This window comes from Tripterygium wilfordii, chromosome 15, assembly GCF_013401445.1.
Source record: "Tripterygium wilfordii isolate XIE 37 chromosome 15, ASM1340144v1, whole genome shotgun sequence".
Taxonomy (NCBI): Eukaryota; Viridiplantae; Streptophyta; class Magnoliopsida; order Celastrales; family Celastraceae; genus Tripterygium; species Tripterygium wilfordii.
Window position 1 is genome coordinate 9139110 of NC_052246.1, and position 27726 is coordinate 9166835.

General features: G+C 36.9%; 1 protein-coding gene across 2 annotated transcripts; it reads left to right on the forward strand.

Moving 5' to 3' along the window:
- LOC120016868 (protein EXPORTIN 1A) lies at nucleotides 1–23614 on the forward strand. 2 transcript variants are annotated; one of them, XM_038869822.1, is made up of 32 exons: nucleotides 276–374; nucleotides 1697–1813; nucleotides 2103–2195; nucleotides 2312–2383; nucleotides 2759–2866; nucleotides 2945–3027; nucleotides 6245–6383; nucleotides 6500–6568; nucleotides 6665–6742; nucleotides 6906–6968; nucleotides 7063–7107; nucleotides 7739–7846; nucleotides 7921–8019; nucleotides 10115–10324; nucleotides 10767–10826; nucleotides 11231–11341; nucleotides 14182–14279; nucleotides 14530–14638; nucleotides 15982–16047; nucleotides 16224–16322; nucleotides 16416–16496; nucleotides 16606–16695; nucleotides 18154–18239; nucleotides 18335–18415; nucleotides 18500–18682; nucleotides 19831–19897; nucleotides 20597–20707; nucleotides 21979–22086; nucleotides 22165–22302; nucleotides 22387–22524; nucleotides 22601–22705; nucleotides 22941–23614. In XM_038869822.1, exons 1-32 carry the CDS (start codon nucleotides 276–278, stop codon nucleotides 23061–23063), a joined length of 3237 nt encoding a protein of 1078 aa, XP_038725750.1. In that variant the 3' UTR covers nucleotides 23064–23614. The 2 variants fall into 2 exon arrangements, with proteins under 2 accessions (XP_038725751.1, XP_038725750.1); XM_038869823.1 differs by lacking the exons at nucleotides 21979–22086; nucleotides 22165–22302; nucleotides 22387–22524; nucleotides 22601–22705; nucleotides 22941–23614 and adding an exon at nucleotides 21188–21650 and having other exon boundaries at nucleotides 1–374.
- Nucleotides 23615–27726: the final 4112 nt, after the last annotated feature.

Consider the following 27726-nt stretch of genomic DNA (forward strand, 5'->3'; position numbering starts at 1 on the left):
TTTCAAAGTCCGCTCACTCCCCCTCTATGCTTCAAAATTAAGCTGTCTTTCACTCTTCTGCGTCTCCCCGTTTAAATCACGACTCTCTCCATCTCTCCATCTCTCCACATTGTTTGTTTCTCTCTACATGGTATAAACCCTCATTGTTTTCCTCTATCTCCCTCTCTCTCTATCCTCCTATGCTTTTAGGGTTTCTGTCCGTACAGTTGGTTGTTAGGGTTTAGGGTGTCCGAGAGTGCCGGTGGTTGTGATTGTGCGTGCGTGCGTGCGTGGCTATGGCGGCCGAGAAGCTTCGGGATTTGAGCCAGCCGATTAACGTTGGCTTGCTCGATGCCACTGTCGCGGCCTTCTACGGCACTGGATCTAAGGATGAGGTGACACTTTACTTCTCTCTCTTTTTTTTCCCTCTCTGTATTCTCCATTCTATAGTGCTGTAGAACTTCCCGACAAAGGGAGGCGAAATTTCATTAGGTGACTTATTTGAGTATATAACTGCTTTGGAGTTTTGTTACAACGGGGTTTGAGGTAGTGATACCGGTTTGATTGTTCACTGTCTAATTCCTTCATTGATCTCTTGGGAGGAAATACACAGGAGTAATGGAGTTTGTAACCTTTTTTTTTTTCTTTTTTCCATACATAGGGTTTATAGTGCTATAGTGCTATATAATTTCTGGTGCGGTTCTGATAAATTTCTGCAAACTAGAGGAATTGAGATTCCTCTTCTTCTTTGAGCATTTGCTTAAACCTTTTGTGTTTGATGATTGTTGGGGTTGGTTGTCCTTGCTCTTAGGTTGCATTTACTTGTTATGGAAGGATGACATAACTGAAAATTGAGCCTTGAAGTCATAGTGTAGAACCCAGATAGGCTTGTGGTACAACAGTTAGGGGTCTCTGTATGTATGTGCCAATCTACTTAGTATTTGCAAAGGGGGTATGTGTATAATGATTTTGATGAAATGTTGGCCATTTTATTTTGTTTCCACCTCAGCTTACCGGCGGGGGGGGGGGGGGTGTATAATTAACTAAGTAGTTGGGAATGGCAGTTTACACTCAGTCAATTTGCCCCCTTTGGGGCTTTAAGTTTGGTTAACAAAGAGAATCCCTTCCGTGATTTTTTTTTTCACCAAAGCCGGATAAGTATAGATGGATAATCTGGATGACTGGATAGTTGTTATTTCTGGGGCTATAATTGTTCAGGATTGCAAACTTTTGTGTTTGTCTTCACCAGAAGTTAGTTCTCTTAATTTAAATTATCACAGCCCCGTAGAGTGATATCTATTTTTATTTTATTTAGGGTATTTTTGGTTGGGTGCTATCATTTCAGGAATAATTTAGTGGAATGTGATTTTCAGTAAAATTACCTTGAGCTCTATATGTTAATTGTAAAACCACCTAGGAAAAGATTGTTTGTGCAATTTTCTTATTGTTTTGTGTGATATAAGAAATTGAGATGGTAAAATATTTTTTGTTCTACATGAAGTCAATTTTGGGAACTTGGAAACATAATGTTCACGGAATCTATATGAATAACTCACTCATCACTACCTATTGTCAATTTGTCATCCTTTGCCATTGACTATTAGATAGCTGACAACTATGATGGATACCTAAATGAATTATAGTACCGTTTTTGATAAACTTAAGCTGCATAGTTTTACCAAGAACCTAAATTTTTTATTCTGCATATTGGAGACAGAGGGCTGCTGCAGACCAGATCTTACGAGAACTGCAAAACAATCCAGATATGTGGCTCCAAGTTGTGCACATTCTTCAAAATTCTAAGAACCTGAACACCAAGTTCTTTGCCCTACAGGTTAGTCGAATTGCTCAAGTGTTAGCAATTGTAAGTTGCAAGTCTGTGTACCTCAATATTGAGTACATCGTACAATTGAATTGGCTACCTGTAAGCTGTTGTCTATCCATGTGTACCTGTATTTATATGTATCTATCCCTGTCCTCCTTTTAGAAGTTGTATTTGCAGCTATTTGTATGTTGTCCTGGCTTAAAGAGAGTTTAGGAACACTCAAGCAACTGAAGAGGATATATTACCTTATGGTCTCTTATTTTCGAAGGCTTTAATTTTTTCCCCTTTTTTCACTCAGGTGCTAGAAGGTGTTATCAAGTACAGATGGAATGCATTGCCTGTTGAACAACGTGATGGAATGAAAAATTACATTTCTGAACTCATTGTGCAGGTATAACCCAGTATAAATTTAGTCTCTATTCTCTGTTTTTTTAATTAGTTTTCAACACATTGTTTTTATCTGCTATTATTGATTTGTTTTCTTCTTCCTTCCCACCTCTTGCAAAGCTTTCGAGCAACGAGACCTCTTTTCGTTTGGAAAGGCTGTATGTGAACAAGCTAAACATTATTTTGGTTCAGGTATTAGTTGGTTGCTTCTCTGAAGTTTTAGTTCTTGCTGTTATTTCTTTTTGTTAATTTGTAATTGGCTGCGCTATGTGGTGTTATTATTATGAAAATTGATGATTAATTTGATTGTTTCTTACTTTTAGAAGTTAGAACTATACAAATTTCAAAATTATGGTTGATGGCTGCAAAAGTTTTTCACCAGAAGGTCTTTTCCGTATATACTTAGCTAGTTTAGTAAAGGATGATGTTATTTAACTTTTCCTCCAAGCATCTAAATTTATATCCAATTTTTTTTTTCTGCAATGGGCTCTCAAATTGTATATCTGCTTCTCTATTAATATGCATGATTTGATATTTTGATGTGGTTTATGCAATCATCATATACAGATTTTGAAGCATGATTGGCCAGCTAGATGGCAGAGTTTTATTCCTGATCTTGTCACAGCAGCGAAAACTAGTGAAACAATTTGTGAGAATTGCATGGCCATATTGAAAGTAATTCTGCTGCTCTTTTCCCTTTTCAATAAACATTGATTTGGCATGTGCTGGGTAATATATACTTGTATCTTTCAGCTTCTAAGCGAAGAAGTTTTTGATTTCTCACGGGGCGAGATGACTCAACTGAAGATCAAAGAGCTCAAGCAGTCTTTGAACAGGTAACTATTGATACCTTTGGTAATCATTTGGTTTATCTATTGTTTTCAAAGGCGTCTTCGATGTGCGTTTTGGTGCGCGTTTTGATGCGAAATGAACAGTAAAAGACCAAAGCGTATGTAAAAAATGATTCCCACTTGCGTACGTCTTTTTGGACGTAATGCGTAATGCATATAGATACAGTCGCTTCACAGGATTTATGCCCATACTACATTGTTTTATTAATTTTTTAGGAATAAAGAACAAAATCTAACCAAACGCAAGTGAGAGGATAGAAGAGAAGAGAGTGTCAGAACAAGAACTTGGACTCCCTAGATTGAAACAAAATTGAAACCAGAACCTGGAGCCACTAGATCAAAACAAAATTGAAACCAAAACCGGGAGTCACTAGATCGATCATCCTCACCTTTTGCTTCAATTGTCCTCACTCCTCAGCCTTCTAGATCCTTCTCTTTCCAAGTGCTCTGTTTACTATCTTGTCCTGTCTTCCACTTGAAGGCTAAATCGGACCATGGGCTGATTGAAGTATTTAGTTCTACTTTGGGACTGAGAAGACTTTACTATTGGGCATTTGGGCTTTAAGTCCTTGTGACCTTTACCAGTCTAATATACATTCAAATGAGGTTTCTTTCATCGTTGTTTGAGTGTCCTCCTCAGTCCTCAACAATCAACATTGGTTCTTCTTGGAATGGAAAAAAAAAAATACTAATTAAACTCTATTCACAAGTTTAGTGGTTTAAATATTATAGCTTGAATATAAGTCATCTCTACATTTCTATTATATTTATATGTTTTTAATTTTTAATATAAAAAATATCTTTCCCGAAAAACTTGCTGGGCATATTTGGACAAGCTTGTTTCTATGTTATTCTGTGTTCTGTCCTTCATGAGTTGTTTCCTGTTAGAAATGGTGGTATAAATGTATAATGTTCTGTCCAGGATATTATACGAGTATAATGCTACGTTTTTGTCTTCTGATGTAATATTTCTCGCAAGTGCACAAGAGTCTACGAATAGTACAGTGTATGCAAGCACGATGTCGATCCCACGGAGACTAGTCAATCTAATTAATGTACCTAACTTGATGAATGATTGAGAAAAGGTGATGAATGAGAATATGTATGATGTAATTAAACTAAGCTAACAAAGGAAATTAAAATTCAGATTTTTGTGATATCAATATGAAAAGAACACTAGGGCAATGATTTCACCTAGTAATCCTATTACAAGCATTCAATTAACAAACACACAATTATGGTTCCGATTCAAGGGTTGATTTTTTCTTAAATATGTTGGTTCGTTCGTTCACGGTGCCAACAAATATTATTAACAATGGATTAATGCTGTTCGGTTCGCAGTTTTTAACCCAAGGCTAACAACTCATTACGATCTAAAGAATTATAACAACCAATCAATCCCCTAAACCTTGTTCATGGTAGTCGACAATTGATTTCCTTAATTTTAGTTCCACTAAGACACGTGAATTCGGTTCGTTCCTTGGTCCTAGCTAGATGAATCTAATTGAGCATTCAATTGGTGGCCAATCAATCAAACAAACAATAGATTATAAGCATAGAAATTAAAGACAAAAATCATGAACCAAAATTATGCATTCAATTAATTGAAGTACTTGCAATAATCATATTAGGCTACATCAAGCCCTAGCAAAGAGGTTTAGTTACTCATGTTATAAGAACACAAGGAAACTAAATATGAGAACATCATGAACCAAGAACAAAAACAAAGAGAAAAGCTAGAGATAAGAACAAGAACAAAAGCTAGAGAATGTGGCTCTCCAATTCGTGGCCCTTCTACTGCCGTGTCTCCCCCTTATATAATAACAAAAGTTTCCCTCATGTCTGGCTTTCCTCTTTCTAATTGAAGTCGTTGTTTCCTTTATCGGGCGTCACACGAAGCTTAGAAATCCTAGTTAGACTTGAACACCACACGGCAACCTCCTTAATTTGTAAAACAAGTCTCTTCTTTTTATACTGCATAGTTGGTCCCACTTGTTTGACTCGTCTTTTATTCCTTTTCCTTCTCTCATTCATGTATCTCTTCTCATTTCTTCAATTCTTCTTTCCTTTTGCTTTGACTTTTCTGGTTTCCCTTATTTCCTTCTTTTAGTCTTCTTTTGTTTCCCTTACTTTGCTTTTGCTTCTGTTTTGGATGGCAAGCAGCTTCCTTTGCATTTTCCATCTCAGGTGCAAGCTACGCCTCGTCTCCAATTTTAACCCAATTGAAAGAGTTCAATTCCAGCCCTAGATCTTCATACACGCCAGTAGATTCCAATAATTAAATTAAGCCTTTTATGCCATATTTGTGCAAAGTAACCTACAAATCAAACCAAAGATAAATTGCGTAATATACATCCTTATTTCAATAAAAGATACAAAAAAATAAGTGTAAGCTGAGGTGTAAAAATAGATAAATTATCATATGATCATCTTCTTGTGTAATTCTTTGTATTTTCTCTTGCCTGATAAATACTGTGATGCATTAAAACTGTATTTAGAAGAAAATCACCTTTTCTTTTGGTGTAACAATTATGCAATGACTTATATGTTGCCTCTGGAATTTCTCTAAGAGCTGAAAACATCTGTTTTCTTTTTGGAAAATTAACTTGGACAACACATTATAATTTTTTAAAAAAATTTTCCATTCAAAAGAAAAAATTTCTGCTTGGAAAACTTGTCTGTTAACATAGCATTTAAGCAGAAGTGTCTGAAAACTTTTATGCAATTAATTTAAAGTTTTGATTTAGTTTAGCTCTTGTGAACTCTGAAGTTTTTTCTGCTTTTGTGTGTCTTGGGGATAATTATTTGACTACTTTTTGCCTGAAGTTTAATACTTTGTTGAGGATTTTCTGTCGGTGCGTAAATCACATATATGTAATTAGTTAGCAATTAACTTATGATTATGTTTCACTGCGCCCGAGCCATTTTTTTGGGTCTCAATTTCCTTTAACATTTCTTTGATCTATTTGGTTCTTGAAATTATTATGACCATTTAGTGGATCTAGCCTACTTTGCTATTATTTTTGCTTTCCAAAATTGTGTATGTGCTGTTTCTGGGACTGTGTGTGGTCCGATTTTAGTTGATTATTAAACTGATCCATCTTTGAAAATCCATCTTATATTTGTAGCTTATGTTGACGCTTTAATTGATTTAATTTGCTCTGTAATCTATCTCATCAAGAATCCTAATTTATGTCTACAGTGAGTTTCAACTCATTCATGAGTTGTGCTTATATGTGCTATCGGCATCTCAGAGAGCTGATCTTATTCAGGCAATACTATCAACTTTGCATGCTTTTCTTTCGTGGATTCCCTTGGGCTATATATTTGAATCTCCACTGGTATGTGTGTTCTTTGTTTGTTGTTCATCTACATGAAGATAGTAATTTTTTACTTGATCCTAATGTTCTTTTGCTGGTATACGTTATGTCTCATGTTGTCCTTCTGTACCCTGTAGCTGGAAACACTTCTAAAATTTTTCCCTATGCCTTCATATCGGAATCTCACTCTCCAGTGTTTAACAGAGGTATGTATTTGTTCCATGTGGAAGGTAATTTGTTGTCCTTATCTCCTGTATTATTGCAATTATTTTGCTCATTGTTACCTTTTCTGATGCTTACAGGTTGCTGCCCTCAGTTTCGGGGAGTATTATAACATGCAATATATCAAGATGTACAATTATTTCATGGTCCAGTTACAGGTGTGATTAGACACTAGATTCCAGAAAGAGAAATCAAGCCTTTAATTTGGAGAATTTCTTGATTACCTTGGAATTTGATAAGTTTTATGATGTTTGTTTTTTCAGTCATAAATTTTGTAACATCTTCAATTTGTATCTACTAATCTATCTTCTTCTTTTGAAGACCATTCTCCCTCCAACTACAAACATTCCCGAGGCTTATGCTCATGGAGATAGTGGAGAACAGGTGGATGTTTCCTTTTTAATATAGTTTCCACGAGGTTCAAATCCATATGTCTTTTTTGTGTATATCTTAGGCTGTTTCTTTGTTGACTCGTCAGGCATTTATCCAGAACTTGGCACTGTTCTTCACTTCATTTTATAAGGCAAGTTTCTTTTGTGATGTATCCTCAAACTACTATTAAGGGGCAGTGAAAATTGATGGGGCCGTTAATAATTTGAGGTTTCTTTTTTTCCCTGTTATAAATTTTTCAGTTTCTTTGAAACAGGAAAATAGTAGATTCATTTATTTGTGGAAGGTACTAATAAGTTCCTTTTATAAGTTGGAGTTCATTTTCTTCAAAATTCAAATCAGTATATTAGTTAGGTACTCTTAGGTGCAGAAAGTTCAAGGAGTGGTTATTGTCTTTGGCTCACAAACAAAGGGGTGGGGGCCACAGGGATCCTTTGTAATGGGAAGCTGAATTCTTTGTTTGGAAGCTCCTTTATTGATGCTTCTGATATGTTCTTATGCCCTTTAGCGCTTCACTAGAATCAATGAATCAATTTGCATATTACTTGATTGGATTGTTATCCTTGCGTCTTATTATGTCATGAAGAAAACTTGAAAGTTTTGCTTCGTCAGTATAAAATTTTAAAGTTCTTAATTTGGTAGGTGATGATGGCGCTTTTGTGGGATGTGCAAGCCTTGCTTCGTGCATGCCTATCCCATTGAAGATTTTTTTTTCCTTCAACCATTTTGGTAGTTTTGTTTCTGATATCCTTGTTTTTTCACAGGCCCATATCCGAGTGCTGGAATCCTCTCAAGAGAACATCTCGGCGTTGCTAATAGGTCTTGAATATTTAATTAACATCTCATATGTTGACGACACTGAAGTCTTCAAGGTGAATTGTTTTTCCAATGCCTTTTTCTCCTTTTTATGGTTTCAGATATCTAATTTGCTTGTTTGATTGGATAGGTTTGCTTGGACTACTGGAACTCCTTGGTTTTGGAACTTTTTGAGGCACACCACAATCACGATAATCCCACTGTTGCTGCAAATATGATGGGACTGCAGGTATGGCTTATTTTATCTTCGCCTTGTTTTTGTTTAGTGAGTTGAAGAATGACGAGTAGCTACGTATTTATAAAATATTTTGTTCAGATGCTTGTATTTCTTTGTGAAGTAATAGCAAGGTAGTTAAAATCGCATCGTAGTAGCTGCCAAAATATAGTTAAATCGGAGTGAAATTAAAAATGGAGCAAAATCAATATCGATTTTACTTCGTTTTAATGATTTTGACAACCTATGTAGCATGGATACAAACACGACACATACACGAGGATATGTAATTTTTCAAAAAAGTTGGATACGGATACGTTAGGGAGACATATATATATACACACACATATTTTCAATCATTCCAAAATAATACATTAAAACTAATGAAATAGAAGCCCAACCAACTCTAGAAGGGCACAAGCCACACCCATGTAAAAAGAAATGGATCTAGAGAGGAAAAAACCACTGACTTCCAAAAACTAAACCGAGAAAGAGGGAGTCTACATGTCAGGTTTGAGTAGATGAACAAGACCAAAAAATCAAAAGAAGAATAATCGTGGAAGTTCAGTCTTCTTTTACAGGTCGCCTCCTAAAACTCGACATCGGCCAGCTTTGCCGCCCTTCCTCTTAGATTCTCTCTCTTTCTCTCCATTTTCGTCTTGTTCTTTCATTCGTTCAGGTGAAGTTGACCTATATATATTCTCTGTCTTTGTCTCAATTTGTCCGTGCGTGTCCAACACGTGTTCGATAATAAAAATAAAAAATAAAAAATTGGATACGTAAATATATGTATCCGACACGTATCGTTCACGTGTCCGAGTGTATCCATGTCGGATACGTGTTGGACACCGATACTCTGTCCAAACTGAGTGTTCGTGCTTCATAGTTGAAAACTAGGACTTTCTTTAAGTCTGGTCAACGAAAGGAATTGAATTCGTGGGGTTGGATCGCAAAGGACTTGGTGCTATGCAGATCTCCGGAAGCAAGTACCTTCTTAGCTGCGGCGAGTCAGCGCGCAGCCTCTCCGCTGCTGTTGTTGTTGCCGCTTCTATAAGGCTGCATGTCAGTCTCTGTCCGAAGCTGGCTCTCTCTATCTCTGTGAAAATTTTATTTCTCGAGATAGGAAAAGAGAGCACACTACCTTTTGACAAAATAACACGACGTCTTCTTGAGCATGCCTGGGTAGTTCAAATATTTCTTGATCTGATATCCTTGCTCGGTTATCACCACAGACTCTTGGGGTACTAAAACACCGGCAAATGCTTTCGGGTTTGTGCCACATGGAGAGTACTTGTCTGATGGATATTTTGGTCATTTTGAGTCAAGCATATGTAAATTACTAAATTTGTAGATTAGATTAGAAAACAAAGGCAACTAGTGCGAGCAACAATTGTAATGGCCAATAGGATGTTTTTGTATTATATTATTGATACGATTTTACAGTCACTCTCCGATTTTGGGTAAAATCTCGATTTTGACTGCCTTGTGTGAGAGTGTTTCCTAAGTTAAAGATCTTGGAGACATTTGGATTTGGTGCATATGCTTGGCTTTTGGTGTACCCTAATGATTAAGAAAACAAATGGCTGAAGTATATTGATCTCAGAAATGAGGTTATTGGAAGTTTGAAATTTTGTGCAGTATCCATTGGCTGCTTAAAAGAAGCATACCCACTTTCATACAGTCTACTTCTTGAGATGATAAAGTAACGCATTATTCATAAGGTGGCTATTTCGGAATTTGACATGCCGGGTTCATGGTGCCATTGGAGTCTAGAGCATGTGAGCTTCCACAGATATAGAATCGTGAATAAAGGGAATTGGGAGAGTACTGCATAATCATCTTCAAAGGAAATGAGCACTGCATAAACTTTTATTACTCTTATTAGATTCCTTTCCTTTTCACATTACTGGCAGCAACGTTTTCCTGTTTTTATTCTTCTGTTAATCTGGTTCCGTTCATCTTTTTACATGTATGAGCACATATGTAACACTTGAAGAAGAATGTGTATTCTTTACTGTACTTGTGCAGTGCTTGATTATATCATTTTTGTAGTATTATATGCTGTTCATGGAGGGTATTCGTCTCACCTTAACATGTATTGATTTGGCAGGTGCCTTTGGTTCAGGGTATGGTTGATGGCCTAGGGCTAGGTTCGCAACTTTTGCAGCGGCGGCAACTTTATGCTGGTCCAATGTCCAAGTTGAGGACGCTTATGATTTCTCGAATGGCTAAACCTGAAGAAGTTCTAATTGTCGAAGATGAAAATGGGAATATTGTTCGGGAAACACTGAAGGACAATGATGTTCTTGTTCAATACAAGGTGATACCTGTTTTTTGAATGTAGTCTATGGAACTGTCCCTTTGTCACATGTATCAGGTTCCTTGAAATCAATGTCTGTGTCATTATTTGTATTATCTATTCCTAGAAGATATCTTTGACTGATGGAGTTCTTGGCAATGTTTGCTGATTGTAGTTCAGCACACCTAGCTGTTGAAATATGAGGCTTTGTTTTCTTATCTGTATCCATGAGAATTTTCTTGAGTAGAAACCTTAAATAATTCATTTTTTTGAAGATTTTATTACATTTTATAGATGTTGGGTTTTTAGGGTAACTTTGAGGGTTTATATTTTTAGTAAACTATTTTCTTCTTGAAATTTGAAGTTTGAAGTTTGAAATTTAGCAACTTGCTTGGTTTTTAGTGATTCATGCACTAGGGAATAACTTTGTCCCTATGTGTCTGTTTAATTATTTTTTTTCCAGATCATGAGGGAAACATTGATTTACTTGTCACACCTTGATCATGAGGACACTGAAAAACAGGTATGGATATGCCTTTGATTTTATGACTTCTTTTCATGTGCATGGCATCAGCAGTTCAATGCAATGCCCTATTTAGGAGAGTTTTGATTAGTATCTGTGTCAGTCATGCCCTGTGGATGAGGACTCAACTTTACAGTTGTGATTGATGTGTGATTGTAAGTGTTACTTTTCGAGAGTTTGATAGGCATATGAGCCATGAGGTGGCCTGTGATTAGTCTTTGAGGCTTTATTCCATCTTGTGCAAGTGGTATTGATATTCTGTAGAGAGCACTTGTATAAATATATATTATTTTTAAGTAGGCTATAGAAGGATAAGAGAATTTGCTCTTTTTACTAGTCTTTGACTACATTGTCTTTGCCTCAACTTAATTTATAGTGCTTTTTTTTTTCTTCCTGTTTCACAGATGCTGAAGAAATTAAGTAAACAACTTAGTGGTGAGGATTGGACATGGAACACCTTAAACACTTTGTGTTGGGCAATTGGATCTATATCTGGGTCCATGATGGAGGAACAGGTATGCAATTCTTTCGTATTTGGTTATGCTTTGTGCCCAAGTTGCTTCTTTGCTTCGTAGAATAATATAAAATGGTTTTTGATGCCTAAGATTGTCCCTATTCTGCCTTAATTGACTCTTGAGTCGAGATGATATCCCAGCTGTCATATTCATAGCATTCGTATACAAAGTTATATATTATTTTACTTTTTTTTTGGACATGTTAGGATGTTCTATTTTTATATAGTTGACAGTTAAGACTTGAGAAGCCCAAACAAGTGTGCGTGGAACATTGACACTATATTAAAGTTTTTGATTTTTTTTTGGTTTAGTTTCTTGGTTCCTGTCTTTTAGCTCAAATTTATATATTGTGAGTTTGTGATGGTAAAATGTGTTTGCGCATACTCTAGCTGAAATGGACAGTTTGCTTGTATGTGCATATATTATAAAGGTTGCACATATATGTAATGTTTCTCTGCCTGCTGTATAGATATTGTTTACAAATATTCTATGGCATGATCATTAATTCCTTTAGTGTTATTTTAAAAAAATGTATAGATTTCATGTGAGATGACTGCTTGCAGCTGTTTAATGACTTCAAAAACTGTTTGACTATGGTTTATTTTGTAATTTTGAATGATGTGGAAGTCCTTGCTGGACTGTATGGTTTTCTTCGACTTAATAGCAGAATCTGTTGGCACCTTGAATAATGGGTAGCTTTTAGTGAATGTTTTGGCACCTTGAATAATGAATAAGTTTTAAGTTTTCAATCCCTCTTTTTTTTGTGCATTTTTTCTATAAGATTGTTGCCAGTTACTCTCCTAAATTAAATTTGTAAGGGTAATAAAAAGGTTTCCTAATGCTGAAAAGTGATGCTTGTTACTCACTCCCAAGCAAATGGATTTACGATAAGGTTGAATCAGATGATTGTGACTTAGTTGCGCAACAAATTGATTTAAGTTACTATTTCGGCCCCACTTGGAGAGTAATTTTGGGAACAATATATGTTCGGATGTAGCATATATGCTATGTGGCTGCCAAACAACCATATTATGGCAAGAAGTCCAAGACAGTTTTGGGGCAATATTATGGCACTTTCAAAATGGTTCTGAGATGAACAATTTTACCACAATTTCACATTTTATTCCTAGTATATCGTGCCTATAAGGTTGAACTAACCATATTACCCCGTCTTCTTCCTCTTCTTCACCTCTCTCTTCCTCCTTGGTTCCTTCTTCCCTTAATCTCGCTGATGCTTCCCTTAAGCTTGCCGACACCCAACTTCGGCGGCTCCCGAAGTTCCAACTCCGTTGACTGCTCATAGATCTAGCTAAATCATCACCGGCCAAAGCCGCAGCGATCTTGTTGATCTAACAAGAAGTTCGCCCAACAATGATGATGCCCACAAAATTGTTAGATAAGTTTCCAATAGATCAACAACCCAAGCTCTTGAGGCATGATTCCACTCAATGAATTGTCAAAGCTGTAGTATGAGCAATCCCGTAGACCACCATTACATCTCGTCATCTCCTATTTTGAGTGGGTCACAAAAGGGTGCTTGATTTTGAGTTCAAGCCAAAGAGCAGAAAACCTACAGAATGGAGTGGAGTGAGGAAGAGAAGGGAAAGGGGAAGAGGTTCGGGAGAGCATAGGCTGAGATTAAAATAAAATATTTGTAAACATTGATTAAATATTTTTTTAAAAATTGATTAAAATGAAAATATGAGGAGATATTCCTATTTATTATTGTTTAATTATTTAATTATTCTGTTTACAGTAATACCTCTGTACGTAATTTGCCACTAAATATTACATAGCATATATGTTACTAGCAAAAGTTAAAACAAACACTACCAATCATTCAGACAGCATATCTGCTACCATTATTGTCTATCATATCTAGCGTATATATATTTGCTACCACCATATACGCTAGCATATACGCTAGTGACAAAATTGTTTGCCAAACAAAGCCTTAATCCACTCAATGCTAGATAAATAAAACTTTTAGTTGTTGCTACCTTAAGCATAAAGTCTGAGGTTCAGATCTCGCATTTCCCAAGTTGCGGAAAAGGATACAAGTTTTAATGCCTTGCTGTAATAGATTGGCTTTGTGGTTAAGAATCCTTTCCTTTTTTTTCTTTATTAGTGCTTATTATGTTTACCATGTTATTCCTTCTTTTTTTATGAGGAAAAGTAAATGAGTTTAATGGTCCTAGTGTAGGCTCATTGTCTTCATGCTATGTTTATTTTCTGGAATTGGTTTGTGGTTCACTTTTCTGAATTCTTTATTCTGAATGAAGGATATCACAATGAAAGGCTCACATGTTTTTTTATTAGCAGCAAGTCTTGAAAACTAAAAGGAGATTCTGCTCTTTTTTTGCTGTCTGCATCTTGTCTTTCTCTTTTCCATCCCATCCTTCTCACTTAACAAGAAACCATCCTTGTCATGGAACACCAATATTCATTCGTCTATTCATGCCAGCATATTGGCAATTTGTCATTTTTTAAGAAAAATCCATGTGGATATGGTTGGTGCTTTGTTGTATCACTTATTCTCATGCTTCCTGCATTGGAATGCTGGACTAGTGTTTTTTCTTTGGTCATAGATTGAAGCAATCTAAGAGTTCGAAGTCAAATGTTTCATTTATACCTTGTCTCACACTGTATACCATATAGATGATGGAGAAACTCATGTACTGTAAAGAAGGGTATTTGTTTGGCTTCCTAATTAGTACTTATTTAGACACCTCTGTCCACTTCCAGTTGAAGGAAAATTTCATAGTTTTTCTACCATTGTGTGCCATACTTCTCTTAATGAGGCATTCTTGACAGTTTTCCTTGTATTGGTTTTATGGCAGGAAAACAGGTTTCTGGTCATGGTAATTCGTGATTTACTAAATTTGTGTGAGATCACGAAAGGAAAAGATAATAAAGCTGTGATTGCTAGTAACATCATGTAAGAATATGTTATTTTGAGTAGTATTCATTTTTGTAAAATTTGTCCATTACTGTTACCAATCTGTCATGCCTTTTACATTTTTATCTGGTGATACAAAATTGATTTTTCCCTATTAAATAAGCTTTCTTCTAGAGAAAACTTTGGTATTGTCCCTTGTTGATTGGAGGAGCTGTAAATTATGTTGCATTTTGCCTTTTTCTCATTGAAGATTGCTGACTATTTATTTCATCTTGTTTTCTGTTGGAAGGTATGTGGTTGGACAGTACCCAAGATTTCTAAGAGCCCACTGGAAGTTCTTGAAAACTGTTGTCAATAAATTATTTGAGTTCATGCACGAAACGCATCCTGGTGTTCAGGTTTTCTCCACTTTTTCTTCTTCGTGATCTCACATTATATTCAAGCTGTTTACTCAGTGATCTGACATCAATTCAGACATGTTTGTGGTATCACATTAAAATCTTGTCATCGGCGCAATGTATCGTGCATGCCACAATAGACATGTGTGCTTGTTACAAATGAAAATGATATATGTTGCTTGTAATGAGTTTCCTACTTTACTATTCATGCACTGTGTTAAACTTCAAGGGTGTTTAATCTGTTAGCAACCAAATCTAGGAAGCAGTAAATTTTTCCACAGAATAGAATGATATTGCTTGGAGTATGCTGCCCTTGTGGATGTCGTGGACGTGACATAATGTCTCATGCCATGTAGCATTCTCTCTACTTCTAGTATGCAGCTTGATATTTCTTGTGAGACACTGCTTGTCAAATGAATTTTAAACATTTTCTTAATATAGAAAATAGTTTTGTTGGCCTAAAAGTTACTTTTTCTTGGGTTGGACCCCTTTGGTGTTCCTTAATAGTCTCCTCTTTGCATTCAAATGAAAAATGAAAAAGAGAAAAAAAGTTAAAGAGAAGGCATCATAATAAAAGCTATTGAATTTTACTGTTTTGAGGCATATTACATTTCATTCCATTGGTTTTTGTGCAGTGTAAAATAAATATACCTTAATGAGCGCGGGATGCCAGTGAGACATGTTTGTGCATAATTATTTGTCAAGGACCAATGTGTTTCTTTATTACAGCTGTATAATGTGGGAGCTAAAAGTAGGCATGTGTGGCACATAAAATTGTGAAGAGCAGTGGAGTGCTCAATCCACTTGCCGTCGTACTGGGTTGTGCTAGTTTGAATAAACATTTGGTGGTCTAAAATTCCATGTGGAGAAACAATTCATTAATAATTTAAAAACAACTTAATTTTTATACTTAAAAACTCCTGTACACGTTGCCCCCACAATGTAGGCAGGGTCATTTTACTCATTTATGTAAGGGCAAAAAACTTCTTTATGATTACTAGTAGCGAGGAGCACGTTTAATTAAAGTGGTCAGTTCTTTACCATCCTGCCCTTAGGGCAGGTTTTGAATCCTCGTCCCCTTTAGCTTGAAAATTTTGTGTTTTAAAATGCAATAGAACAGTAGCTAATTAAAAAGTTATATATAGTGTGAATATATGTTTTTCTTAGCATAACCACTGTATTTTATTAATTATTTTTATTTGTGGTTGCACATATGAGGGCTCATTTTATATATACCATGGATATTGTTGTAATATCATTTTTTTTTGGAAATGTGAGAGTTTTTCTGTATATTTGCATAGCTAGCGGTCCTTTATCTCACCTTGCATATCATATATTTTCAGGACATGGCTTGCGATACATTCTTGAAAATTGTTCAGAAATGCAAGCGTAAATTTGTTATTCTGCAGGTAAAATCTATGAGAATCTATTTCTTAAAATTAGCATCTGAACTGTTTTATTTTCTTGTTAAATTTGCTTGTAGTACTCTATGGTTTGGCTTAGTGCTTCAAGAAAGTTAATTTTTTAAATTACTTTGTTTATTAATCACTTATTTTTCTCTCCAATTTATTCTCTCTTTTTCCAGGTTGGAGAAAGTGAGCCTTTTATATCCGAACTTTTATCAGGTCTTCCAACAACCGTAGCTGACCTAGAGCCTCACCAGATTCATGCATTCTATGAATCTGTATGTCCATGAAGCTCTATTACTAAGTTTATACACTGCAATGCAGCTGTTTCAAATTTTCAATGCTGTTACATATTTTTTTCTCTCTTCCAGGTTGGTCATATGATTCAGGCGGAATCTGATCCACAGAAGAGAGATGAATACTTGCAGCGTTTGATGGACCTCCCAAACAAGGTTTTATATCAGATCTTTCTCTCTCTCTCTCTTGTGCATTATCTGAGCACATGGTTGTTAACATGCTGGTATTATCACCTTTTCTTTATTTCTTTCCTTTTTTTTGCAGAAATGGGTTGAAATTATTGGGCAGGCACGTCAGAGTGTTGATTTTTTGAAAGATCCAGATGTTATCAGGACTGTGCTTAATATATTGCAGGTTTTTCTTTCTACTCAACATAAGAAGTCTTCAGAATAGCACATTTAGGGACGAACAAAGTTTTTTCCAGCTTGGTTTACTTTTTTAAGGTTGTGAAACATTAGGCAATGTGAAAAACAACTGAAATTTGATTGCCATCTAATTTCGTATGATAAAAATATTATTTGCCATCTAATTTCAGAGCATTATTTAAAAAGAAAATATATGATGTGGCTTGAATCAATAACATGCCACTGTTTTATGGAGGATCTCCATTTGTGTATGATAGAGTCGCGCCCATACACTCTCAGCACCCAAGGCCCAACCGACACCCACCCATATGGGCCGGCTGTACCCAAGGCCTCCTAGCCCATACTAGAAAACCTTGGGTACTAAGGGAGGCCCATACCTCCCCCCTATAAACAACACCTTAGCTCCCACATTTTTCGATGTGGGACAATCCTATCAATACCCTCCCCTTCAAGACCAACGCCCACGTTGGTCGTGCAACATGGTCGACCACTCCGGCAGGCGCACCTCCGTTGGTCGAGCACCATGACCGGCCACTCCACAGGCGCGGCCCCAAGTTGAAGGCACAACAGGATCATGCTTCGATACCATTGATAGAGTCGCGCCCATACACGCTCAGCACCCAAGGCCCAAGCGACACCCACCCATATGGGCCGGCTGTACCCAAGGCCTCCTAGCCCATACTAGAAAACCTTGGGTACTAAGGGAGGCCCATACCTCCCCCCTATAAACAACACCTTAACTCCCACATTTTTCGATGTGGGACAATCCTATCAGTGTACATTAGTGTTTATCTTGTTTTGGCGGACCTAGTGGTTTGGAGTACTTGAATCAGTTTATTGATCCTACCAAGTGTACCTTTATTTTGTATCCTATGCGTATGGTGTAACAATTTCCGTCTTTTCATATGGAATTCCCAATTTTCTTATTTGTTTAAACCCTAATATGGTTGAATTTCCATAAGATTTTTACAAATTCAACAGTAGTTATTCAATATGTTATAATTTTCTGCAGTAGTGAAGTTTTTTGAAATTGAAGATTTGCTCTTCTTTCCTTCTGCTTTTCTGGACACAGCCAGTAAGCCAATCAGCTTGAACTTGTTGGACCAGATGCATGGATATATATATGTGGTAATTAAGGGTTGGGATAATGGGGGATATTGGAGATGATTAACAATTTCCTTTGGACCATTAATTAGCCTCCTTGTAGTTTGTTTTGCACTGTCTTTGTGCGTTGATAACTTTCTTTTTCCATTCAGTTATAGATGATGATGATTTTGATTTGAGCTGTGTTTCTTTGCTGCCAATTACATTATTATGGCATTCTTTATAGTTCTTTTGCACTTCCGTCTGCATGACTAATTTTGTGGACTGCTTATGCTTTAATTTATTTATTCTGAATTTCTGATAGACTCTGTTTGATTCATTTAAGTCGTGTTTATTCCTGTAGACAAATACAAGAGTTGCTAGTTCTCTTGGAACATACTTTTTACCCCAAATTTCTTTGATCTTTTTGGACATGCTGAATGTGTACAGGTATGCTGTCTTAAATATTTTAAGTAGATTTATAAGGTTGCCCAAAAAATTCAATTGGTTTTATTGTTAAATCACTGTTTTCATTGTTGCTACAGGATGTATAGCGAACTTGTATCAAGCAACATTGCAGGTGGAGGACCATTTGCGTCTAGATCATCCTTTGTGAAACTTTTACGGTTAGATTCATAATTTGAAATGTTCTTAACTGTTTGCTGTGAAGGCCATCGTGTTTTTTGTTCTTAAATCCGTGCCTATGACAGTTCTGTCAAGAGGGAAACACTCAAGCTCATAGAGACATTTTTGGACAAGGCTGAAGATCAACCTCATATTGGAAAACAATTTGTGCCACCAATGATGGATCATGTTCTTGGCGACTATGCTAGGAATGTGCCTGATGCAAGAGAATCAGAAGTGCTGTCGCTCTTTGCGACAATCATCAACAAGTACTGCATCATCTCTTGCATTGCAATTCTTTCATATATTTGGTTATTAATGTGTATGGAGTTTTTGCTGGAATCACCATAATCAATCTTGCTATGAATTACTGTAGTGCTTAAATTTTAAACCCTTGTTTGTTAAGCATTATTATTATTGTTCCTAAGAAAATAATTCATCAGTTATATCTTTGTCATATATTACTGCTAGCTTTGATAGTTTTCTTTACTGTTATAGCTTTCATGTCTTGTTGTATGTTTGAATCATCTTGATGATGATCTCGTGGGACCAGTGTGCTTGTTATTGACGTTTGGACTAGGAAGTGAAATCAGAAAGTTTAGAAGTGGTGTGTGCAGCATTGTCTTGCGATACCGGAACAGTGGGAATAAAATAATATTTTTCTGTATGTATTTGACTGTGAAGTACTTGTTAAGGATCTAATGCTTTTTGAAAAGATAATGCCCTATATTATGCTTCGAATTTTAGGAAGATAAAAGTCAACTGTGCTCATGGATGTCGCCATTGTATTGAGAACTTTTTATATCTGTTGAAGTTGTTTTGTACTAGGATATAATGGCCCTCATGATATTATTACATTTATAGCAAGTTTGTATTTGAATTGCTTGTTATGCTGTTGTGAATATTTTTTAGCCCCCTAAACAAGCACGGTTGGGTTGTGGAGGGTTGTGTATAAAGTAATACTTGGCCCTTGGGATAGTGTAAGGGTTTTTTTATTATTTTTTTATAAGATATGATGCACACTAGTTTATTGCTAAGATTTTGTGTTTATAAAGAATGCAATTGCACAGAAGAACATGAGTAGCTCAAATAGTGTAGCTCAGTGGAATGGTAATTTAGCTTTGGGCCAACCAAAACTTGAAGTGTTATGCTTGAATTTCGCCTGGAATCTTTGATTTAAAATGATGCCAGTGGTTTGCAGTTGACTGGTATATCCAGACTTACTTTACAGGGATGGATGCATCGTAGTCTAGCCTTGGAGAGGGCCCAAATAACTATTTTAGCTTTGGTTTTGTTGCTGGGTGCTGTTTGTTTGCACATTGTTTGAGCTTCTAAGCACCTTAAGACTTTTTACTTCATATTGATTTTCTTGAGAAGTTCTAATGTGTTTTATCTGTACTATTTGTGTTTTGTGAAGGTATAAAAGTACAATGACAGATGATGTGGCTCGTATATTTGAAGCCATCTTCCAGTGCACATTGGAGGTCAGTATTTAGGCTGTCAGGGTGCTCTTACACTTTTTCATAGTGGGATTATGAGTCGATTTATCATTATGCTCTATGAATTTTGCGATTGGAGAGTTTGGGAAAGCTAAAATATAAATGATACAGTGAAACAGGTTACAAATGGAATAGAACGGAAAGGACATTTTATGTACAAGATTATGTTATACTTGGATAAGCAATTTTTATCAGATTAAAGTCGAAAATCAACCCAATTTGAAGTGAAAATTAAAGAAAATTAAAGATTTTGACTATACTGTTTCAATTTTATTCTCTTTGCATGTGTTTGATTTGTTATACTGTTGAAGAATCTTGTTGCAAAGTGTGTTTTATCTTTCTTGTTTTCTCAATCAATGGAGATGAACCTTCAACTTGATGGTAGGCCCTCATTAGCATGTTAATAGGCTTACTTTTGGGTTAACATGGGACATTTGCGTGTGTGGTGCGCACATGCTTTCCTATATTTATCTCTAGATATACTTGTTGAATGGGTTATTATCTTGTGCCAGACCTCGATCTGGTTCTGATGTCTAGCCTAGAAAAAGGGCTCAGGATGTATGTTTGTTGATGATATCCAATCATCATTGAATATCCCCCCCCCCCCCCCAAAGCTGCATGGTGAATATTGAACTTTACGTCTAAAGCTGTCTTCGCTAATTTGGTGGTTGCAATGTGCTGCAGATGATCACCAAAAATTTTGAAGATTACCCAGAGCATCGCCTTAAGTTCTTTTCATTGCTTCGTGCGATAGCTACACATTGTTTTGTTGCGTTGATTCAGCTTTCAAGTCAGGTTAGTGTTTATTTTTATTCCCTTTACGAAGCTCCATCATTACATATTATTGTTGCATCCACGACACAATGAAAAGCAGTTTTTATGGTTGAATATTGCATAGTTTATGTTAGTTCCATGAAGTACATTTGTGATCATTCTTCTTTAAGGCTGGGATTGGGTCGGTTTTCTCGGCCAACCAACCCATTATTGGCCGGATTATCAACTGCCAACCGACCCATGGAGTCGGGCCGATAATATCACCCGACCCATGCAAAGATGGGTCGGTTGGTGGTTTTCAAAAATACTCAAAAGTCGGTTGGCCAACCGACTTCCAAGCCATTAACAGTTTAACACCAGTAGTCTAATATTATAAAATATGTGACCTTTTACATGTAAAATTAATATTTATGAAATGCAATATTTTGATCTTAAGTAAAACGTTGCGTTTGAGAGAATAGTCTGGAAGCATGACTTTCATTCACTAACTTTGACTTTAAGGACTGAACTCAAGCTAACCATAGTTAAGGGAAAGAAGCCAAAAGATCTGATCCCAAATCGCACCAGTACCAGGGCAGAGAAACCCAAAACAAATCACGAACTGATCAGTTGCTCGAAATCATCGTAGAAGGCGACGATCTGAACTTTGATACACCTCAACAACAGTCGGTTTATCACCAATAGACATCGCAATCAAGACAGAAAAGGTAAGATCTGTCAGCTGGGGATGTGAGCGAGAACGAGACGGATCAAGATGGTCATAGATCAGCCAAACAAAAACTGCTAGCAAGAAGAGAGTAAGAGACCAGAGAAAGCAAAAGGAAGAGACTATGCATCTGATTATGTTATTCATCACTTTCAATATTCCATTAGAAATTCTGTATTATGTTTCATTAAGCATCTAATTTTTCTAAAATTTATACTTTAATTTGGATTTTGGAATAGTTAGTGGTTCGTTCTGTTCTGTGCAGTTTTTAAGTTCTCTTCCTTCTGATCTCTCTCTCCTCTCGTTGGAGTAGAACCATTGGAATGGACTGGTGATGAAAGTCTGTTGTTATCGACCAACCGACCCAGTGAGCAACCCACAAAGTCGGTTGTAAACCATTATCCGATGCATAAAGTCGGGTCGGTAATGGTTTTGAGTTTTCAGCAAAGTCGGTTGGTCGGGTCGGTTGAATTATCGGCCCATAATCAACCGGTCCGACCCAGTCTCAGCCCTATCTTCTTTATGAAGTTACAATGGATGTTTTTGGTTTATGATTATTTTTAAGTAACCTTTGATTCTTCATCAGCAACTAAAGCTTGTGATGGATTCAATCATATGGGCATTTCGGCACACAGAAAGGAATATTGCCGAAACAGGACTAAACCTTTTATTGGAGATGCTGAAGAACTTTCAGGTATGATGTTGGCTTTCTTGTAATCTATCAATAACCTACTTCTCTGGAAGCTTACCTTCCATTGGCGTAATTTGACAGGCTTCTACATTCTGTAATCAATTCTACCGGACGTATTTCTTGACAATTGAGCAAGAAATATTTGCAGTCTTGACGGATACATTTCATAAACCTGGGTTCAAGTTGCATGTCGCGGTGCTGCAACACTTGTTTTGCTTGGTAATATACTTGTTTGGTGTATACTTTGTATTGTGTTCCATGCTAGCTGAGTAATCTTTATGACCGGGAGACACAAATTTTCAGGTGGAGAGTGGTGCATTGACGGAACCTTTATGGGATCCTGCAGCGGCCCCTCTTGCATACCCAAATAATGTTGTGTTTGTTCGCGAGTATACCATTAAACTTTTGGGCACATCATTTCCTAATATGACTTCTGCTGAGGTGTGAATTATTTAAAACCATTGAAATTTCTCTACCACTACTATTATTATATCAGTAACTAAACGTGACTTTTCAGGTTACTCATTTTGTGAATGGACTGTTCGAATCTAGAAATGACCTGGCGACATTTAAGAATCACATGAGAGACTTCCTTGTGCAATCAAAAGAATTTTCAGCCCAGGTAACAGAATGAAGTAGCAAGATGAATGGAATATGGACTTGCTTTGTGATGAGATTTTTTTCACTTGAACCTTGATAGTTTAGAAAATTATGGTTGAAAAATTCCCTTTAATCGTATAGCGCTTTCAATCATATAATTTTCAAGTTCAGATTTTTTGACATTGGTGGGACAAGGTTTTCACTTCCTATGATCAGGACTAATAGTGAATATTTATTCTAATTAATCTTTGCTGCAGGACAACAAAGATCTTTATGCTGAAGAGGCTGCTGCTCAGAGGGAGAGAGAGCGACAACGGATGCTTTCTATACCTGGGCTTATTGCACCCAACGAGATACAAGACGAGATGTTCGACTCGTAGAGAAGGCTTGAGTTGCCATGGTAGCTAACTTTGTGAACATTAATCCTGGGAGTTGCAGGGGGCATGTTGAGTTGCGAGAATCAGTCACTGTGAACAGATGCAGAACTATGTGCCCCCGCTGTTACTACAACTCATCTAAAATTTTGGTGCAAGTGGCATCTTGTTTTGGTGGCTGATTGCTAGTGAAAGTGCCTTATTACTGGGTGTAGAGTATAATTTAGGTGCTAATGTAGGATATATCGAGTCATCTTTACAGGTTTTTGGATCCAACCTCTAAGTTTCGATGATGGTGGATGGCATGTAAACTGTTTAAATGACTCATTTTGAAGAGTTGGATATTCATTCACTGTAGGTACAAGAGGTGTTATTATTCGTGGGGGTTTGTGCAGAAATTACATCCTTAATTAGTAGCATGGTATGTTCTGCTTTAAATTTAGGTTAGGGGAATTCTTTTGTCAATAACCCATTAAGTGTATTGTTTTTTCGTTTTAACATGGTTTTTGGCTACAAGACTAGTTTTTGGTCACACATTTATTAAGCCTGTTTCTACTCGTGGTAAAAGAATTAAATGTAGCAAGTAGAAAGGGTAACCCTGATAAGAAAATGGGTTATTATGGAATGCATGATTTTTATGGGATGTTAATTGTTGCGAGAGCCATACGGGACATCTTTTGATGCGATTAACTTTATTTACTCGCAATGCATCATCTGGAAGACATTGTCGTGGAACCTTGGATCTTCAAAACTTTTTTTGATAAGTAGCATGGTAAACTTTTGAAAGTTTGAATCTATAAAGAAAATACGGACAATGCTATGTTGATACACACATCATTTTATTTTTGGATATTTAGGTCTAACAAAAAATACATGGACAAAAAAAGTATTCATAGATTGATTATTTATATTTCTACCCTTATTGTTTCTTCCACAAATTTTTTTCTTCTTCCCTATTCTTCTCTCTCCTCTCATCTTTTTCTCTTTCTTCGTCTCTTTCTATTTGTCTCTCTCTATCTCTAGATCTTGTTTTGGCAATTTAGAACTCAAAAAATTTAGATTTGTTATTTTTATTCTTTTTTTTTCATTTAGGTGCAAACGTTAGGTATAAGATTTTCGTTTAGACGTACTCATGTTACTATTTTAGACATGTAACAAAATAAACAAAATCATTGTCATATTTCGTACTAGAGTAAAATGACCTTAGAAGAACACAATGTCAATACATTAACATTATAATGTTGGTAAATATTTGTCTAATATTATTTTTTTACAAAATTATGTTATTGTTTCAAACATTAACATTAAAAGCCCATATAAGACCGTAAATGGTGGAATTTGGTCAAATTAGGGTGGGATTAGAACCAAAGCAACTAGCTTGATCACCATGTTGAAACAAGTGATCCTGTCAAATTTCACGCGATTCTAACATCTTAACATTTTTCAATCCAACTAGTAGGGTTTTTTTTGTATATTTTGATTGTATAATATAATAGTTCAAAACAATGACATTGAAACGTTAAAATTAATTGTTCGATCTCATATATGTATGATCTCATATCTTAACTAAGATTACATCTCAGATATAAGAATAATAAGAATAAGAAAATAAAGAAGATGATGGGTTGAGGCGCGACGGTGTTGGAGGAGCGAAGATGGCAATGGAGGTTGACGGTGGCAATGGTGAAGATGGAGGGTAGGTGTCTTTAAATCTGGCTATTTCTTAGATCTATGCATATTGAAGAAGAAGGGCAAATATGAGAATATGTCATTTTTAGTTTTAAAAATAGATACTTATGTGGAAAAGAGGTACTTATATGGAAAATAAAATTTTACTTGGATCTAAGAGGGTACTTATATGGCATTTCTCGAAAAAAATAATAATTTCACACTTACAAAACTTTATTTGATTTTTAGGAACCGTGTCAAGCCAACGAGTGCAAAATACTTTTTGTGGGCAAATAATCCGAGATGGACATATAAGTACGTCAGAAGGTTGACCAAATCATATTTAATGTCCTCAAGATTTTCATCCATGATAGGCCAACAAATCCTATACTTGAGTAATCCCGACAAATCCGTCGAACTGGGCTAGCAGGGACTCATGTCATCCATTATATAAAGAGGAGAGACACTGAAGGTAAAGTTTAAATTCTAATTTGTGATGTTTAGGCTAGTGATAATCTTGGATACTTACTTGAGCGTCAGAGTGCCATCAATCGTCCAACAGTCATCAGGTTAGCTAACCATCTTTGTTTTCAAGATTAGGGCAATCGGATCGCGGAAGAGCTTTATGCTGACCTGACCCTTGTTTCCTACCAAGGAGTTTGGCCAGGTGGTGTACAATTTTCGTTCACTACATTTTGGCGAATGGGAGGTGATCTCTTTCCATGAAAAGTCAAGCCAGAGAGTCTCAACATGGTAGCCATAAGATCTGAGTTGGAAGCAAAGGGTAATGGACCCCCAACAACAAAATGGCCATGAAAAGGATGGATGTGATGGCCACCAAGATGGTGGTGCGGATGCGACTTTGCCAACGATCAACATAACTGTAAGAGGAGTGCTTCCAACCAAGGATCAAGTAGAGGCAGAGATCCAACGCACAACTGAGTATCTAGAATTCTTGAGATAAGGGCTGGCTGAAGTCAAGTAGAAGGTCAAGTGCGCCCTCGAAAGCCCTCCTCACGGAGCTAACGAAGGGGAGCCCGATAGAAGGGGTGGATCTCGCTCTTAGTGGAGACATTCATGCACCAAGAGGGAGTATGAAAGGAGAACCTTAGAAAGGGATCCATCGAGGGGAAGAGTGAGGCCAAGATTGGTACTCCTATCATGCTGATAGCAATTCCAGTGAGACCATACACTGAGATGAAAGGCTAATCAGGTCTAGTGATGAGCCTAACGCCATGAAGGCCGATCTCATATATGACACCGAGCAAAGGGAAATGAAAGCCCTTGATGAAATGACCACCTCCCCATACACTAGAGAGATTAGAAAAAGGGAGGTACCTAGGAGGCTGGTCATGCAGACTTTTGAACAGTTCAATGACCGAACTAATCATGTGCCACATCTTATGGGAAGGAGACGAGCCAATTCTATGCAAATTCTTCCCATCATCATTGGGGCCGACCACCTCCCGGTGGTTCTGCCAACTTCCTTCAAACTTTATTTTATCATGGCATGAGATGACAAGACAATTTATCAATCGCTTTATTGCCAGCAACCGAGAGCCAAAACTCTTAGTATTTTGCTTACCATGAGGCCGAACATTGGAGAGGAGATCTCCGATTACTTGTCTAGATATCTGGATGTGTGTACAGAGGTGGAAGGATATAATGAGCGGACGACCGCCACCTCTTTCAAGATTGGGATACCGAACAGTGGTAAGCTAAAAGAGTCACTGACTTTGTATGAGCCAAACACTATAGCAACACTTCAAGATAATGTGCGAAGGTATGCCAAGGTGGAAGTAACTAAAGGAAAGAGAGCATCCTCATCAAGGAAGGAGGACAAGGAGTCACAAAGCGGCCGGACTAGGCATGACAGTAGAAATGTCTCAGTCCGAGCCGAACAAAATAGCAATAAGGTGGGCCTGCCCAACTCCCTTATCTCTCATAGAGCAATCCCTGGAGAGCCACCAATCCCAGGCATAAAAATTAGGTCATCCCCAGCGGTCGCCTAGAAAAGATCGAAGGCAATGGTCTAACATACCAAGATTAGCCAAAGAACATACTACCAGAATCCAAAGTAAAATCACAATTTGGAAGACTAGCTTCGCCAAACCCTATATACCATATCCAGCCATATAAATCAAACACCAATCAAACATAATGATCGGGTTGACTCGTCAGGCATGAAAAAAATCCTACAGATAAAGTCCATCAGAGGGATCGGAAAGACTAAAGAAATGCCCAATCGCCGTCGTAGACGTCTCGGGAGGACATGTAGTGTCCAGAGCTATTATCGGTCTACATCCAAAAACATAAGGAGCAGAACAGCTGAACGGATAGATCCCAACTAGACCAAGGTGATCTAACATTCATCTAAAATTGGGCATTGCTCCCGAGCTCGGATTTCCCAAATTGTTAGAGGGGGATCTGAAATGAAAACCTAGAATTGGTTAGCTCATAAGGGAAATAACTTATTTAGTAAAATGTGGATAACCCAAAATGAGACAAATCCAACCTAAAGAGCCGAAACCATGAAGTATAGTGCCCGGGTTATTCTCTCTGCCTAGGTCAAATTCCCAACAAAGCCCTATGATAAAAAAAAAACTTCTCCTTGCTATGCTTAGCAGAGAAGGGAAGACAATGGATGAGCTGTCTATCTTTCCTCCTAGGAAAAAGGTGGAACTGATTCTGTTTATCGTAGCATTTTGAAGTGTAAATCATCTCAAAAGCGGAAGGCCTAAAACCAAGTCCGTAAACTTAGCTAAGAACATCTACAAGAAACTCAACCCATCCAATAGGAGGATCTCCTTCCTTGGCAAGGTTGAGCTCATAATTCGTGGGAAAGCCATAGCTATTCGCCCATTTATGAAGCTCCACTATGTCTCTAGCACAAATGGAATACTTTCCCATAAGGATGAAAACATAACTCCAACCAATAAAAATAAAGGGCAAGAGACTTATTGTAGAGGCTTGATCCAAAAGAAAGTCCAATAGCCAAGAG